At 27.8% G+C, this 18,201-nt stretch overlaps 1 protein-coding gene across 1 annotated transcript; it reads right to left on the reverse strand.

Moving 5' to 3' along the window:
* Positions 1–15,885: 15,885 nt before the first annotated feature.
* On the reverse strand, positions 15,886–17,052 carry LOC137819211 (uncharacterized). Its single transcript, XM_068622991.1, has 3 exons — positions 16,878–17,052; positions 16,728–16,789; positions 15,886–16,179 (listed from the first exon to the last, which is right to left on the reverse strand). Exons 1-3 carry the CDS (start codon positions 16,933–16,935, stop codon positions 16,063–16,065), a joined length of 237 nt encoding a protein of 78 aa, XP_068479092.1. The 5' UTR covers positions 16,936–17,052; the 3' UTR covers positions 15,886–16,062.
* Positions 17,053–18,201: the final 1,149 nt, after the last annotated feature.

Below are 18,201 nucleotides of genomic sequence, written 5' to 3' on the forward strand. Positions count from 1 at the left end.
TTTGTTTCTAAAATTGATTTTTATTTCATGATTTTCTTGTAGACAGTTGACTTATTTTTCTTAACAATGTATCTTATGGTTCAATATTATTGGATTTGTTAAGTTTATGCAGTAACTGATTTTCTAATAAATATAAAATGGATTTGAATATTATATTAGAATGTAAATTTACATACAATTTGACCTTATATAATCATACTTATTTGTATCATATATTAATATATATATATATTATTAATTAATACTATCACTATTAAAAAATTATTGCATAATTAATTATTATATTGACTAAATTAAATACTATTTTAGAGACAAAAAAATTATTGGTACCTAAGTTAGTTTTTATTATTAATAAATAGTTTCTAAATTGATATTTAATTAGCTATTAAGGTTTTAACTACTACTTAATTAGTTCCAAATTAATCTTCAGAGCTAATTAGATACCAATTCAAAAATTATGTATCAATAATAGAAACTAACTTATATACCAATAATTTTTTAGTTTCTAAAATGTATTAATATAATAATTAATTATTTTTATCTTTAAAATTTTCTATTTAATAAATTTTTAGTAGTATGTACTTGGTATTTGGTAAATATATAACTAATATTTATTTTTTTAATACAATTTAATAAAATAAATATTAGAAAGTATATTTTAAGTATAACTTAATTTTTTAAAATTAATTTATTAAATAAAATTTACAATCATTTATATACTATAAAATATCATTATCTCATCCATTTATATATTAAAAAATATTATTATGTTTAGTAAAAGTAGAGATTTGGAGAAATGTGTTGTATAAGTTATCACAAACTAAAGTTAGATATGGTAATTATATGAAGTTTTTGTTGAAGTGTAAAGATGGTAAAAGCATGTGGTTATTTTGAACATGTGGTGTGTTTCTCTCTCCAAAGGCATTGAGATGAATGATGAAGAAGAAGGTGTGTGGAGCATGTGTGTGTTATTGAGTATCTAATTTGAAGGAGATAGAATTAAAAATGAAGTGCTTGATTTGGCCCACATGGGATCATGGATTAGATTCCTTATTCCATATATGGAAGTACTTTATCTCTCGGTTTATACCATAATGTCCTAACCTTTGGAACACAACTTTAACGTTTTTATATTGTCTTTCACAACCTCATCTCTCCACATGCTAATCCAATCTTGTCCTTAGTACTTCTCACCTTCTTTTACAAATTTTAATAACATTTTTAGTCATTCTCCATATTAATGCTTTCATCATAACTTTCATCTGTATAATAATATATACCTCTTTTGGGGAATGCTTCTTGTTTTCAACTTGACAAGGACAACACTTTTCTAACAATCTTTTCTTTTCTTTTTTTCATATTATATATAATATACAAGAGAGAGATGCAATTGTAGTTCTCTTTTGATGTCTTTCTATATCTTCTTCTTTTCCATGTCTCTATTCTTCATTTCTCATCATTTAAAATGGCAAATGCAACATGTTACATTATCAAAATGGTGAGTTTCTTTATGTAAATTAAGGGAGACAAAAACAATTACAAACTATGGGATTTTCTTTTGGTGAATTCTCATTACATAATATAATAAAAGGGTTAGTAAATATACCCTAAAAATTACTTTTACTCTCTTTTTCATATGGACAAACAACTAAAAAGTATTCTAATATTTTTTTCTTCTTATAGGTCATCCAAATAATACATCCTTTTTACCTTTTTTATTTTATTTATTTCTTCTCTAATTCACCCAATATTGAAAACAAAAGTTAAGGAAGAGGTGAGGAGTGACATATTTTTGTGAACTATTTTTTATATTAATTATTTTATATGATATAAAAAAAATAAGTATATTATAAGAGATATTTCATCATATCCTAAGTGGCCTATGTTCTGAATATTAGGGTGACACAAAGCATATGCTACCAAGCCAAATATAAGTATGGTTTCTCATCACTTACAGTGTGTTTGTTTCAACCAATTTACTGTTGGCGAAGACGGAAAGTGAGAAGATATTATGTTTGGATCTATTAATTTGATAAGAAATGAGAGTGAGTGGGTGTCTGAAGTAGTACTGTTTACATCTTCAGTAAATTGCAAAGAAAGATGAGAGAACCACATCAGCATCTAACAAAATACAATTATGTCATTTTTATCTTTATACATGATAATAAATTTTAATAAAAATCATCAAATTATAATCTAAATATAAAATATTATTAATACTAATAATAAAAATATTAAAATAATAATAATATTTAAAATTAATTTATAAAATAATAATAAAATTTTAAATAATAATATTAACTGAAATAATGATAATAAATGTAAATCAAATAATTTAAAAAAATAATAATATTATTATTAATTATTTTTATTTTTTTTTATTTATAATAAATATTATTAATGTTATTAATAATAAAAAAAAATATAATTATTTATAAATGAAACTTAAAATTATTTTAATTAACTAAAATATGCAAAAAAAAAGATTAATCATTATTTATTCTTCTTTTCTATACAAGGGTAAATTTGTAATCTTACAAATTTTACTATTTAAAATAATTTATAATATTCTTACAACTATCACATTACTCATCAATTTCAATAAATTTTCCTCACACATCCACTCTAACATACTCCAATCCAAACAACCTCAACTTTCTCCACACTTTCATTCCCCCAACCCTAAACTTTCCACTTCCCCACACCCTTTAATCCAAACAAAGTCTTAAAGTCATGTCTATGTGACTAGATCATTGGTGAAATTAAGACAACTCTATTAATGAGTGTCATATTTATTATTGTCACTCAAGGCATGATATTACCTTAGGTATCCTATAACACCCTTTAATAACCATGTAAATCACTCGTCTAGGGACACTCGACCAAGGTCAAATCTTATATACATATAAATCAACACATATACATGTATATCAGCCAATTCAATTAGAATTTACTATTCACAAATGACAACCAATAAAGGGCATATGTATATCATGAATACATCATGTCACGCATCCCATAATTAATAATATATTTTCATAGCATGTATAATTAATCATACCTTTTATAGCTCACACCATCAATACATATTGAATATGTATACAATGTACTTATCAAGCATTTCACTTGAGCAATACACTTGTTGATTAAGCGAAATGCAACCTAAGAACAACACCATCTTTGGGTCCTCCTTACTCTAGTAACCATTTTATTACTTGAGTGTTCATTGCTTGAGTATTTACGTCAGTGCTTGAGAAAAAAGCACTTGATGGAAATAATCTAAGAAGTTCATGAATCTCCCCCCATTGCCATTGCGCTTGAGCATTCAATCAACACTTAAGTGTCCAAGACACGTGTCACACACATATTCAAGACATGTGTGCATCGTCTTTGTCATGCTTAAGCATTTAAAACAACACTTCAGCCTCCAACTATTTGCTTGAATGTCCTCTTCAATTTGAGCAATATGGTTTAAAAGGAGAGAGAATCATCACAACCTCTCTCTCAAGCTACAAATCATCTCTTGAGTTATACACTTTATTGTTTGAACAACCAACACGTTGCTTGAATGAAGGCTAGTAGTGAGTTTAATGATTACAGACCGCTTCAATTTTTTCTAAATGATAGGATGATTGAGCGATATATAAGCTAAGAGATCGCCAAATAGCCAAAACCAACATTTTTCAAAAGATTTCAACATAAACAAGGATTATACCCCTCACAAAATCATCATAAGTGTTATTTTTATGCTTACACAACCCTAACATCAAAACACGTTGAGAGTCTCATTCCAATTTCAAGGGATTTTCATATCTTCAACTTTCATATTATTCACAAAATAACCATCATATAGAAATGGGTGGAATACATGGACCATGAGAAACAATATCATCTTCAACAATAATATACCAAATGGTCAACAAATTTTCATGATGGTACAAGTAAAATTTTGGACATGGATAACTGCCAAATTTTCAAGGCCTTATTCTCTTATTTTGACTAGTGCTTAAATCCTATCACACACATTCAACTATTAAACTAACTTCATCAAGTTATCAAACCTAGATTTATAGTTTTGTGCAAATTGTTGGATTCACAATTTCACCTTTGGGGGTTTTCTCTTCACTTAGAGTTGCAAGTGTTGAGCTCAGCTTTTGGAATCTAGCAACGCTTAAAGGTAAGATATCGTTGTTGTTTGGAGTCTTTCTTTGTCATGTTGAGCTTTATGGGATTAACATAGGGGAAGGTAATATATAGTTGTGGAGAATTGTTGTTAACTAGTTCCAATATAAGATTTGTTGGGTTATGATTTTTTGGACAACTTTGTGATGTTGATTAGATATATATTACTTGTTTGGATTGGGTTTAGATAAGAATGATGGTGATCCTTTTATTAACTTTATGCCGAGAGATTTAAGAAAGTTTGTAAAGGATTGAGGATTTGGTTTTTTGATTTTATTGTAAGGTTTTTGAACTTTTTTTCATAAGATTACGTTGACACCGTAGCATATGGGTATAGAGTTAGAACATTCATATTTATTAATTTATTTTTATCGATAAAAAAACATTATAAAATTATAAGATTAGCTTTGATTATATGAATTGAAGTGTTTTAAACAAACATAACTTGATAATCCTTTCATGCAATCGAATCAATTTAGATAAGTTTTAGGAAAATCAACTTTACACCAGTAAAATCTCCACTTAACCATCCACTTAAGAAAAGTAGAAGAATTTTTTTATTAAGTAGAAGAATTTTTTTGAAATAAAAATAGGGTTAATTATATTTATCAAAACCAAGTTCCAATTCTCCAAATCAAATCAAATTGTACTCTTCCAACTCCCGAAACATCACATGTCAAAAATTCTTCAATCAGAAACTATTTTTATATCGTACAGACAAAGTAAAGGTAAAAAAAAATTCTGAAAAACTATAAAGATTTTAAAATAAACTAAAAAAATTAACGTTTAACTTTTATTTCCCTATTTTTTAAATTTATTATTAAAATATTATAAAATCTTACAAATAATTATTTTAAATGTAGATGTTGTCAAAAGTGAATCTCTCAACAACAAAAAATTCCATGCATATAATCCGAAATCAAACTTATGACAATATACTTAAGGATTTTATTTTGTTTAAGCACATATTCCTTGCTGGTTATTCTTATATTATATTGTAGATAAAAAATCATACTTTAAAAATATTCACACTTTGTTTATAAATAAAAGAAGGTTTTAGAATAGAGTGAGATTTTATATAATAATAAGATGTAAAAAAGAACATGATATTGAATGTGTATGAACAATCAAAAGTCTTGAGGGAACGCGATTTTATAACGATGTTAATTTTTTGAACATTACAAAAACACTTTATCTAGGTTGACCTTTAGATGATCACATATATGTAATGTGTTTTTTTTAATTTATTTTAACAAAAAATAATTAGAGGCAAACTTCCAATATAACAAATTATGACAAAATGATGTCATTATGGCAACAATGATTAAACATACCCAAACCCTAATAATAAAGAAAACCAACATATAAACTAAACAACCAATCTAATGATACTAATGATAAAATAACCCATCAATATATTTTTTCCCAATATTTTCTCTTTCACATTCATTTTGAATATATAGTGGTGAAGTTGATGGAGAAAGAAAAAGATGAGATAGGAATTAAAAGAGCAAAGATTATGTTGGATGATGAGGCAACCCTCAACCTCTATTTGTTGGGGGAATAAGTGCTGTCTTTTGGTATACAAAAAGTTTTTCTCAACAACTTATGAGTATTTCTTTGACTATGAAACCCTAGTTGTTGTTCCTTAGAACTCCATTCACATCTTTTCTTTTTCTTCTAAGAACACAAAAAAAAAATGCATTTAAAAGGACAACTACCACTCCATTATTCATGACAATACAACTATATTCCTAGCTTGCTTTATCTAAGCTATCATTAGATTAATAATTAGCACAAAGTTATGCATCAACTAATCAACAAAACCTAATGGTTTCTTTTAAATGAATGGCTAAATTGGTTTATTAAATTCACCTATGTGTAGAGAGAGACCAATGATGAGACCACATAATTAAAATTGCACTTTACATAATTAAAACAGCAAAAGGGGAAGGATATATAAATAGAATGAAAATGTTTCACTTGAGTTTTGAGGGTAAAAAACAAAAACAGGAAGAGACAATTTTCCTAACTTTTTTGTTTGGTCCACAAAACAAACCTCTTTCATAATGTTAAGGATAAGTCTATTTCAAAGGTGAATGAAATTAATTTTGAGTTTTAAATATATTTTTAACTAATTTTAATAGCTATGATTTTTATAATAAAATGTGTGTTAAATATGTTTTAGATTTGTTTTCCCTAAAATTATGGTTTTTGGTCTATTTCATTGCCAAACTAAGATAAATTATTTTGTAGAATTATTTAAAAGTATTTCATACTTGTAGAATGTAGCAAATAAATAAATTCATCCCTAGTTGTAGTATTTTATAACTCTAGGTTGTGTTTGAATGTTTGTCGGTAGTGAAATGGAATAGCATGTAGAATGGGAACATGGGATCAAATTTTTCATTGAATATTTATTTAATATATGAAATAAATAAAAATATCTTTTCCTTACGTCTGAATATAATTTTTTTTTTAAGTATGATACTATAATCTGATTGATAGAACAAAAAAGGTTTTAGAAACTATGATTAAAAGTTAGATTTTACTTTTCATACATTTTAGCCTAAATTTCAAGATATTATCATTAGATGATGATAATATTTAATTCATCAATTCTTAAAAGTTAAATGTTTATTTTTAACTAACTTTTTTTATTTTCTAATTTGATTTCCAACCATTAATTGTACGTTGTGCCTTTCTAAATCTTATCATGGAAATATTTTATTTTACAATTCAGATAAAACAAACTAGTATAAAAGCATTTTTTTTACTATGACGTCCAAATATTATTATTTTTAATATAATTAATTATTATAACAATGATCAATTATCTCAATCAAATTTCAAAATAATTTTTTTTCATAACAAGTCCAAACTCCTAACTAGAATTTTTTTCTGAAAATAAAATCAATGACAAGATTTATAAAACTATGTTTATCTCTTGACCACACTATAAATGTAAAGAGAAAGGAATTAAGAGAGTTAAAAAATATATAAAACAAATTGTTTTTAATTTCGTTCACTTTAATCCTTTTTCCGAATGTCCAAAGGCGTTCTAATAATAAAATAAAGTTATTTCGGTTTTGAATAAAAATTGACAATCCATCAACCACTAATTTTATTGACCAGCTTATAATAACCATCATTTTTAAGAATATACAAATTTAACAATTAGTTTCAAATAATAAAATAAACTTGTATACTATCATTTATTCTTTGTTTAGATTTGAAGATAATTTTGAGCGAGAGGAGATAGAAGAATTTGAAAAAATATAAATTATTTGAATTAGAAAAAATAAAAAAAAATTGAAAGAAAATGAAAAAAGTTTGTAAAAGTTTATGTACGATGTGATGTGTGTAATTCATATTTTTTAATTGATAAAATTATAATTATGCTCTTGTCATCAAAATTAATTGAAAATAAAATATAATTTATTTATTTGTACATTAAAATCATTTGGATTAAAATATTATTTTTGTTACGGTTAAAGAGTTCATTTGAAAAGATACAAAATATATGACATTGTGAATGAAAAATATCTAAAAATAAATTTTGATAATTATAAATTGTGAATAGAGTAAAATTTAATAAAATATATTAAAATTGTGATAAACATTCTAAGGTCAGATTAATATTAAACATAACATTGTACAATATTATGTGGAAAAAACAGTAAAATTACAATAATTAGATCACAACTATTAAAGAGTCTTAGAATTCATCAATTTTTTTCCACCTGATTAATTTTTTGATGAATCTTAAAATTTATATTTACATTGATCGTTAAATTATTTAATCTTTGTTGCAAGTCCTATATATTATTCTAAATTTGTGAAAACATGAGAGTATCATGAGGGATTAAGGATTGAATTGCAATGTCTTCAACATAGTTGGTGGGTGTTCCTCATCTTGTTCATCATCGTTGTGATCTCTACCATGTTGTTAGACACCATTGACTTAAAAGATATTCAACTTAGTGAAGGTTTTTTTCCAAAATAGTGTGACCACCCTAGTTTCACAATTGCATCGATGGATAAGTTTACATTGCATTAAGCCATAATCTGTGTGGTGAATGCTATATAGAAGAGACATGTTGTTGTCTTGATATTTAATCATATGGTGCATGATGTAATGAGACCAATTAATCAATATATTATTTTTCATGACCCAAAACATAAAATTGTTTTCATAGAACAACTGAGCAAAATTGTTAGCCCACAGACTCAAGATGTGCATGAAGGGGTAATGCAGTAGTTTGTCGTTAATATTCAAACTACCTACATTTTTTACATTTCGCTCGTGCATTTGAGGTTTGATCATGGATGTAAGTGTCATGTCATGATCGTAGCTTAGATTCTTAGGTATGTTTGAATATGTCAATTTCTAATCTTTGTACTTCAAATGAGCAAAAGTCAATCAATCTAAAGGTGTGATTTTATTCTTCTTCTTGCTAATCTCATTATAGAGGTTACCAATTTCTCCAATCTTTAGATTGGAATAAAACACTCATAAGATTTTCAAAGTGCAGAACTTGCAGCATTAGAAATTGATTTCAAACCTTGGAAGTGCAAATGATGTTGAAAGTAAAACCTTGACTATGCAAAGGGAAAATTCGTGACTTTAGGTGTCAACACTAGCCTCGTGTAAAACCTCTTCTCATACTCAATCATCTAATCACACTGACTAAAAAAGCATGTTTGATTTTGTACGCCCTCAATTTCTCGGTGTTCTATAGCACCATCAGTTGTTGGGACTTTTCCTTTATTTTTCCTACGAATTCGTTGTCCTTTACTTGATGAAGAAGAAGTCATGGCTACAAAACTTGTATTAGGGTTAGGATTAGGGTGCGGGTTTAGGGTTTATGTTAGGCTTAGGCTTAGGGATGGGAATAAGGGTAGGGTTATGGTATAGGGTGGGTTTATGGTTAGAGTTATGATTAAAGTAAGAGTTTAGGTTTAGGTTTTGGTTTAGTGTTAAAGTTAGGGTTAATGGTTATGATTACAGACAAGATCCACACTTCAACCTTATGTAAGCTAGTCTAAGTAATGCAAATGTTCAATTGTCATTCAAAGGTAGCTAAAATCTAAAGTCAAACATATAACCATATTATTAATAGTTTGTGAATCAACCTATTGAAGATCTAAACAAAGTCACCAACCATAGCCAAAGACAACACAATTCAATACCATCATTCACAACACCTACAACACAAAATGCATAAATATACTTAAAATTCAACAACACATATTTACATGAAAATATTTTTAACATTTTTAATTCAAAAATAATAATAAAAATAAAGAATATTTTTAAATTAAAAATTAAAATTAATAATAATAAAAATTCCATACATTAATATCATAAATTAATTTATTTAACACATTATTTACATTTTTATTTAATCTAAATAATAATAACATATTTTATACAATAATACATAAAAAAATAATACATATGCATTTATTTTTTTTCTAAAAAAATATTGAAGTTGCAAATAAGACATAAATAAAAATCAAACCACTAAACATGTTTTTTTTAACATGAATTTGAGTAAAAATTTCCTTACAATGTCAATGCTAGTTATGTAAGATTATAAGAATCCCAACCTCAACAACAACAGGCTAAACTTGAACAAGGACGTAAACTTTTTAAACCTCAAACTCTCCTTCACAACTTGCAATCAACCCACAAAAAGGTGTGAAAATGAATTATGAAATGTTCAAAGTGGCTTTCATACAACACAACAACCATATAAACATAAAATAAATGCAAATGCAAATTACAAAACCAAAATAAATAAATAAATTCATAATTGATTATGTGAGATGCATAATTGATTATCATTTCCAAAAACTCATGGTATAATTGATTATTTAAATTGGATAATCGTTTACCGAAGTTGATAATCAATTGTGTAAAATGGGATAATCGATTATTTGAATTGGATAATTAATTAAAGGTGTTTACAAAATAGATTTTTGGTCTTTGATAATCGGTTATGAGTCTTTATAATGAAGAAGGTGTGATTTGAACTTAGTTCCAACATTTTTGTTCTTCCTTTTTAAAACGAAAGAACATGAGGGAACAAAGAAAAAGAAGAAGCTAAAGGAAGAAGATGCAATGCACAGGGATGCCTTAATAGGGATCGCCTATTACAATATATATAGATTGTCTAGGGGCCTTCTACTGCAATATACATAGGTCGTCTAATCCACCAAAACAAGGACCGCCTAAGCAATGTAAAGATTGTCTAATCCAACAAAAAAAAAGGATTGTCTACTACAATATATATAGATTGCATAATCTACCAAAACAGTGACTATCTAAGCAATATATATAAATCGCTTAATCCAACAAAAAATGATTGTGTACTAGAATATATATATAGATTGTCTAATCCACCAAACCAAGGATTGTCTAAGCAATATATATATATATATATAAACTATCTAATTCACCAAAACAGGGACTGACTAACCGTCTGCAAAACAAAGATTGTCTAATGCTAGAACACACACATTATGTAACACTTTTTTCATCCATCAATGCATGAACATCACTTCCCACCACGAGACCACCATGCACCCTCCACGGAACCATCATGTTTCCACCATGGTTGCCACAACCTTTTGTCACACCAACACTTCACACAACACTAACACGTACTCAACTCTCCCACCAACTAATCAATAAGAAACGTAAAACCAAACAACAACAAGAGCCAACACAGAACCAATGGTCAACCAAACCGAACACAAAACCTCAAGCTCACGTGAGAGAGAAGAACCAGAGCTCAAGCAAAGGTGCACCACACTTATGTTGCGACGATTTCTTAATGGTCAATTCAAAAGGTGAACAAGCTACAACCTTCAGCAATGAACAATGAACATGCACGAAAAATAAAACAAGGACAAATTTGACATTTCAACATGTTTTACTTGTATTTTTCTACTTTTTTTCACAACTCGTAAGGGGCCCTTTTCATTCATCTCCCGTAAATTTAGTACTCAATCATCTAATCACGTTGACTAAAAAAATCATGTTTGATTTAGTACGCCCTCAATTTCTCAGTGTTCTATAGCACCATCAGTTGTTGGGACTTTTCCTTTATTTTTCTTACGACTTCGTTGTCCTTTATTTGAAGAAGAAGAAGTCATGGCTACAAAACTTGTATTAGGGTTAGATTAGGGTGTGAGTTAAGGTTAAGTTGAGGGTTTAAGTTAGGCTTAGGCTTAGGTATGGGGATAGGGGTAGGGTTATGGTATATAGTGGGTTTATGGTTAAAGTTATGGTTAGGGTAAGAATTTAGGTTTAGGTTTAGTGTTAAAGTTAGGATTAATGGTTATGATTACACACAAGATTCACACTTCAACCTTATGTAAGCTAGTCTAAGTTATGCAAATGTTCAATTGTCATTCAAATGTAGCTAAACTCTAAAGTCAAACAAAACATATAACCATATCATTAATAGTTTGTGAACCAGCCTCTTGAAGATTTAAACAAAGTCACCAACCACAGTCGAGACAACACAATTCAATACCATCCTTCACAACACCTACAACACAAAATGCATAAAAATACATAAAATACTTAAACACTTTTTATTCAAAAATAATAATAAAAATGAAAGAATCATTTTTGAACTAAAAACTAAAATTACTAATAATAAAAATTCCATACATTAATATAATAAATTAATTTATTTAACTCATTGTTTACAATTTTTATTTAATCTAAATAATAATAACATATTTTATACAATAATACGTAAAAAATATATCTAATACATATGCATTTAATTTTTTTCTAAAAAAACATTGAAGTTGCAAATAAGACATAAATAAAAATCAAACCACTAAACATGTTTATTTTTTTACATGAATGAGAGTAAGATTTTTCTCACAATGTCAATCCTGCTTATGTAAAATTATAGGAACTCTAACCTCAACAACAACATGTCAAACTTGAACAAGGAAGTGAACTTTTTAAACCTCAAACTCTCATTCACAACTTGCAATCAACCTACAAAAAGGTGTGGAAATGAATTATGAAATGTTCAAAGTGGCTTTCAAACAATACAACAACCATATAAACATAAATAAATGCAAATGCAAATTACAAAACCAAAATATATAAAAAAATCCATAATTTGTTATGTGAGATGCATAATTGATTATCCTTTCCAAAAACTCATGGTATAATCAATTGTTTAAATTGGATAATCGATTATGGGAGTTGATAATCAATTGTGTAAAATGGGATAATTGATTAAAGGTGTTTCCAAAATCAATTTTTAGTCTTTGATAATCGGTTATGAGTCTTTATAATGGAGAAGGTGTAATTTGAACTTAGTTTCAACATTTTTGTTCTTCCTTTTTAAACTGAAAGAACATGAGGGAACAAAGAAGAAGAAGAAGAAGCTAAAGGAAGAAGATGCAATGCACATGGACGCCTTAATAGGGACTGTCTACTACAATATATATAGATTGTCTAGGGGCATTCTACTGCAATATACATAGGTCGTCTAATCCACCAAAACAGGGACCGCCTAAGCAATGTATAGATTGTTTAATCCAACAAAAAAAAGGATTGTCTACTACAATATATATAGACTGCATAATCTACCAAAACACAAACTGTCTAAGCATTATATATAGATCGTTTAATCCAAAAAGAATGATTATGTACTAGAATATATGTAGATTTTCTAATCCACCAAAACAAGGATCGTCTAAGCAATATATATAGACCGTCTAATTCACCAAAACATGGACCGACTAACAGTCTGCAAAACAGAGATTGTCTAATGCTAGAAAACACACATTATGTAACACTTTTGTCATCCATCAAAACTTACATCAATTCATAAACATCACTTCCCAACATGCACCCACCATGGAACCATCACAATTCCACCATAGTTGCCACAACCTTTTGTCACACCAACACTTCACACAACACCAACACGTACTCAACTCTCCCACCAACCAATCAATAAGAAACGTAAAATCAAACAACAACAAGAGCCAACACAGAACCAATAGTCAACCAAATCGAACACAACACCTCAAGCTCACACGAGAAAGAAGAACCAAAGGGTTCAAGCAAAGGTGCACCACGCTTATGTTGCAACAATTTTTTTTAATGGTCAATTCAAAATGTGAACAAACTACAACCTTCAGCAATGAACAATGAACATGCAAAAAAAAAGGACAAATTTGACATTTTAACATTTTTTACCTGTATTTTTCTAATTTTTTTCACAACTCATAAGAGACCTTTTTCATTCATCTCCCATAAATTCACACCCTTACATCCTCGCACAACACTAGAACCAAACAAGATTGTATCTCGCTTTTCGATCAGAGTGAATAGTACTCATCCGGATTCAAACATGCACTACAAGAAAATCATGAAATAGAAACCAATTTTTAGAAACCAAAATAATTAGTTGCAATAGTAACTAAATTAGAAACCATTTTAGAAACTAAATAAAAAATTGGTTTCTAGATTAGTTTCTATTATTGTTAAATAGTTTTTAAATTGGTATCTAATTAGCAACCAAGGTTTTAACTACCAATTATTTAGTTTCTAAATTTGGTCTCTAAAACCTTGGTTGCTAAGTAGATACCAATTTAGAAACTATTTAACAATAATAGAAACTAATTTAGAAACTAATTTTTTATTTAGTTTCTAAAATGGTCTCTAATTTAGTTACTATTGTAACTAATTATTTTGATTTCTAAAAATTAGTTTTTATTTCATGATTTTCTTTGTAGTGATAGTATTAGAATAAACAAAAGTATTGAGAGAAAATATGATTAAAAAAAAGATAAGAATTTTACAATAAAACATAGGTGGCCTAATATAGTAGGCATAGACATTGACTATGTGATGTGAGGCAAGGCGTGTGATGAATGTTGAACACAGGGAAGGAGGAATAACTGGATCACATTCCGTCAAGTCCATCTGGTTTTCACAAATAAGGCTGTCTGCTACGTCTCGTCACCATCTCTTTAATGCAACTTCCCACTCTTGGATTTCAATTTTTAATCACTTTCCATACAACAAACACTCCAATGATATGGACGCAGATGAGTAACACAAACCAACCAACTTACATTCACAAATAAAAACAGTTAAGGATTTTGGGTTCTACATGATTGCCATGAATTCTTCAAAATAATACAAACATTGTTCTCTTACTGTCTCATTTCTTTTTTCTTCTAAATTTGAGGTTCTTGAAAGTACTTGTGAAAATGTGTTAAAATTTTAACACTTCTGAAAATACCTTTTAAAATATGTTGAAATTTTAATTCATTGTAAAATGTAGTTTCCGAAGGAATAGTTATAGAAAAAATGAAAAGTGTTAAGTAAAACTCATAGGTGTAAATATTAATTGTTTTATTTGTTAAGACTTATTGGGTCACTATTGCTTGTGCAATTATGGGCTCAGCTTCATTCACGCAAGTCTGACCCAAAACTCGTTTGTTTTTATTGGTTACAAAAATATTTTTCATTTTTTAAAATCTACTTATTTCTTAAGCACATTTGAAAGTATTAATTCCTTCAGCACACTTCTATTTTCGTTTGCATGAATTTGTTTTATAAAATGGATTTTAAATGAAAAAGTGAGTGTTCTTAATAAATATGAGGCTTTATACTTATGAAAAGAAAAGAAAAAATGAAACTGTAAGTAAAAATAAATTTATTAAATAACTTGTATAAACTAACTTATAGATAAATTAACTTTAATTAATAAAAAAACTAATCTTATTTATCTTTTTTTTCTTATAAAATTCTCCAGACACATCTTACATTTTTAACTATTGAAATTTAATATATATATATATATATATATATATATAATTTGAAGTAATAGAGAAGCAATGCATTTCATTTGGTAGCCAAATTGTCTGTTGAACTAAGATTACAAAATATTTTAAAGCCAAACTAATAGAGCAAATGGAGAGACTAAAAATCCTAGTAAATTTACCTTTTATTCTTAAGTTATTTTCTTTACCAGTTTCTCTAATCAATCTCCTTCGATCTTGTATTTTTAGCAAGCATTACAAACCGGGCATATTCCAAAAAATGAATAAGCAAAAAATAGAATAAAATCTAATGCTTCGAATCTGCACATTGCTACCATAGTCATGGCATGAGTTCAAATTTAGAATGGCTTGATAAATTTGGACAATACCTTTAGTGGTGAAACGCATTTTGTCAATTACTTACACTTTCTAACGACATTTTTTTATCATTTTAATAAATGTTTATGGGGGAGAGAGATACACACAAGATTTGAACAAGATCTAGTTATGTTCAAATTTAACATGAGAAAATCCATTGCCTTTTTCAGGTATCTTAATGAAGAGTTTAAACCCCCTGATTTGTAGAAAAGTATACCATTTTGCCTCAAAATTAAATAAAATTGCTGAACTAAAGAGATTTTTGTGGACATGAAACCTTTCTGGTCATACATCCATTAGAATTGAAACCAAAAAAGTGACTCAATTGCACCTCACCAGTTCTTCTAATTTTAGACATCATCATGGAAACAAATGCTAAGCTCTCTTCATCTCAGCAAATAACTTGCAAGACAGACATAGTGTATAGGCAGCGAGTACAGCATAAAGAAGACACAAGTATAAAATCGTATCAATCAATCAAAAAAGATGTAGAAGTAGAACCAGTTGATAGGAAGAAAATATATAATATTATAATATAATTTGTCAAATAATATACACCTTACACTACCATAGTTATGTATCTGAACAGAACAGAATACAACACAAAGTATTATTAAATCTTAAAACAACACTGTCGTTCATCAATCTCAATACATTGTAGAAAATTGCAGATGAAAAACCTCAGTTGTCAAGCTCCATTGCCTGGGCAGCCTTAGCTTTAGCAAGGGCAGTCAACTTGACCTTCACTTTTCTCTTCCCCACCTGAAATCCACTCTTTTTCTTGTTGCTTCCATCAACCTAAATACCCAGCAAAAACAAAACCCAACAAAAGACATTAATCTTCAAAACACACACATACACACAAAAAAACACAATTCAAACTTTCTCTACTTTCGGTTTTCCTTCCTGTCCAAAGTTAGAATCTAATATTCAGATCATATAGCATACACTCTGTTTACCCTATTTCAGCTTTCAATTTTTTTTCTCTCAACAGGGTATACAGCTTTGGAGCTAATCCTGGTCCAGTCAAAGTTGGATACTAAACGTGAGTATCTCTACTAATAAAACTTCAAACCTCTGTTCGTCACATTAGAAACTAGCCCCTTCTGCACTAAACCCTAAATCCAAACCCAATGGGCAATCACCATTGGTTACTTCAGCATTCAACCAATTAAGAAAAATGACAGTTTAAATTTGACCCACTATCTCAGCATTCAACGACCAGTTTGTCGCATAAAAAAGCTAAAACCTTTTTAAAATCCAAATGAAACACAGTAAACCTAAAACCGCAAATAAATAAAAATCCCCGCGGAAAAAAATTGGGAAATTGAGAAGCAAACACTGACTTTCATCCTGTTCTTCTTCGCATGGAGTTTCTGCTCTTTCTTTATCTTCTCTTGCTTCTCCCCTGAACGAAAATCACCACAAACACGAAAATCAGAACATGAATATTGAAACGTGAGATTGAGTTGGGGAGAAATCGAAGATGACAGTACTTTGGAGATCGAATTCGTATTGCTTCTTTCTCTTGGCGAGGTTGTTCTTCTTCGACATTGTTCCTCTGCTGCTCAATCAACACTGAACTGATGAATAGAGTTAGGGTTATGATAGTTTAAACCCTAACCCTAGAAATTTGTTTTAGTGAATTTTCTTTAGATACATCAGTTATTTAATATTTTGTGCGTATTTTTTTCTTATTATAAAAAAACTTTTACTTTTTTAAAATAGAAACATATTCAAAGATTTTTCAAAAATTGTTTTTAAAATAAATTTAAAGTATCACATTTTAAAAAGTATTTAAAAAAAAAAAGCAATTTATGACTATTCTATAACTATATTATCAATTACAAAATAATTTTAAGATCAAATTCTCATATAGTTTTATAATAATTACTTTACAAAATAATTTTATAGAGACAAAGTAAAAAATGAGACCAAATATTAGTTTTCTATATTATTAATTTACGGAAATTTTTGTGTGGAAATATTTCAATATTATATAATAAAGTATGAATTTGTTTAGTATCATTTCATTCCAAAACAAATTTTCTATTTATCATAGATTACTAAATATTATTTCAAAAAATTATATTGACACCAATAGTAGTAGAAGAAGAAAATATTTTAATAGGTTCATATTCATATTTTTTTTTTTCTTGCACACCATAGATTACTAAATATTATTTCAAAAAATATGTTTTTTTAACTTCAATAAAAATGGTAAAAAAATGTCTAAGTATTCAGTGCATATAAATTTTTGACTCAATTAAAATAACTTCACAACCTAAATAACACAATCCAATGTAACTTTCAACATCCTTATAAATTAGCACTCACAGTGAAGAGGCATGTAAGCAAAATTAGACTACTCCCATGAATATGAAAATCTTCCCTAACGCATAAAGTGAATAGGAAAAGCTTTTAATTTATAACCCAACAACTATTTTTTTTCTCATAAAATTGGTTTTAAATATACTTGGTACAATTCATTTAATAACCCATAACAGAGAATGTGATCATTAAGTGGACTTTTTTTAAAACAATAAAAGAACTCAACAATTTATAAGTTCTTTTCAACAACAATAACTAGGCATATTGGAACTAGATTCTTATTGTTCTTCATTATTATTTAAGTTTTGTTATTACTATTATTATTATTATTATTATATTTTAGGATACAATGAAAAAGTTAATTGATTTTTAATAAATTTGAAACTGGCCTAAAAATTATGAATATACATGTTAAAAACAAAACTTCATTATTTAGATTTGTCTAGAAATTTTCTTACAGTTTTATGTGTTAGTGCTGATGAAATTTAG

This window comes from Phaseolus vulgaris, chromosome 10 (genome assembly GCF_000499845.2).
Source record: "Phaseolus vulgaris cultivar G19833 chromosome 10, P. vulgaris v2.0, whole genome shotgun sequence".
NCBI classification, from domain to species: Eukaryota; Viridiplantae; Streptophyta; class Magnoliopsida; order Fabales; family Fabaceae; genus Phaseolus; species Phaseolus vulgaris.

What these genes read in the sequence shown, in the direction of transcription:
- LOC137819211 (XM_068622991.1), bottom strand. Translation starts at nt 16,935, where the DNA reads ATGTCGAAGAAGAACAACCTCGCCAAGAGAAAGAAGCAATACGAATTC. An exon ending in ATACGAATTCGATCTCCAAA is followed by an intron (nt 16,790 to 16,877) that starts GTACTGTCATCT and finishes ATTTTCGTTCAG; the next exon opens with GGGAGAAGCAAGAGAAGATA. An exon ending in CGAAGAAGAACAGGATGAAA is followed by an intron (nt 16,180 to 16,727) that starts GTCAGTGTTTGC and finishes CTGGGTATTTAG; the next exon opens with GTTGATGGAAGCAACAAGAA.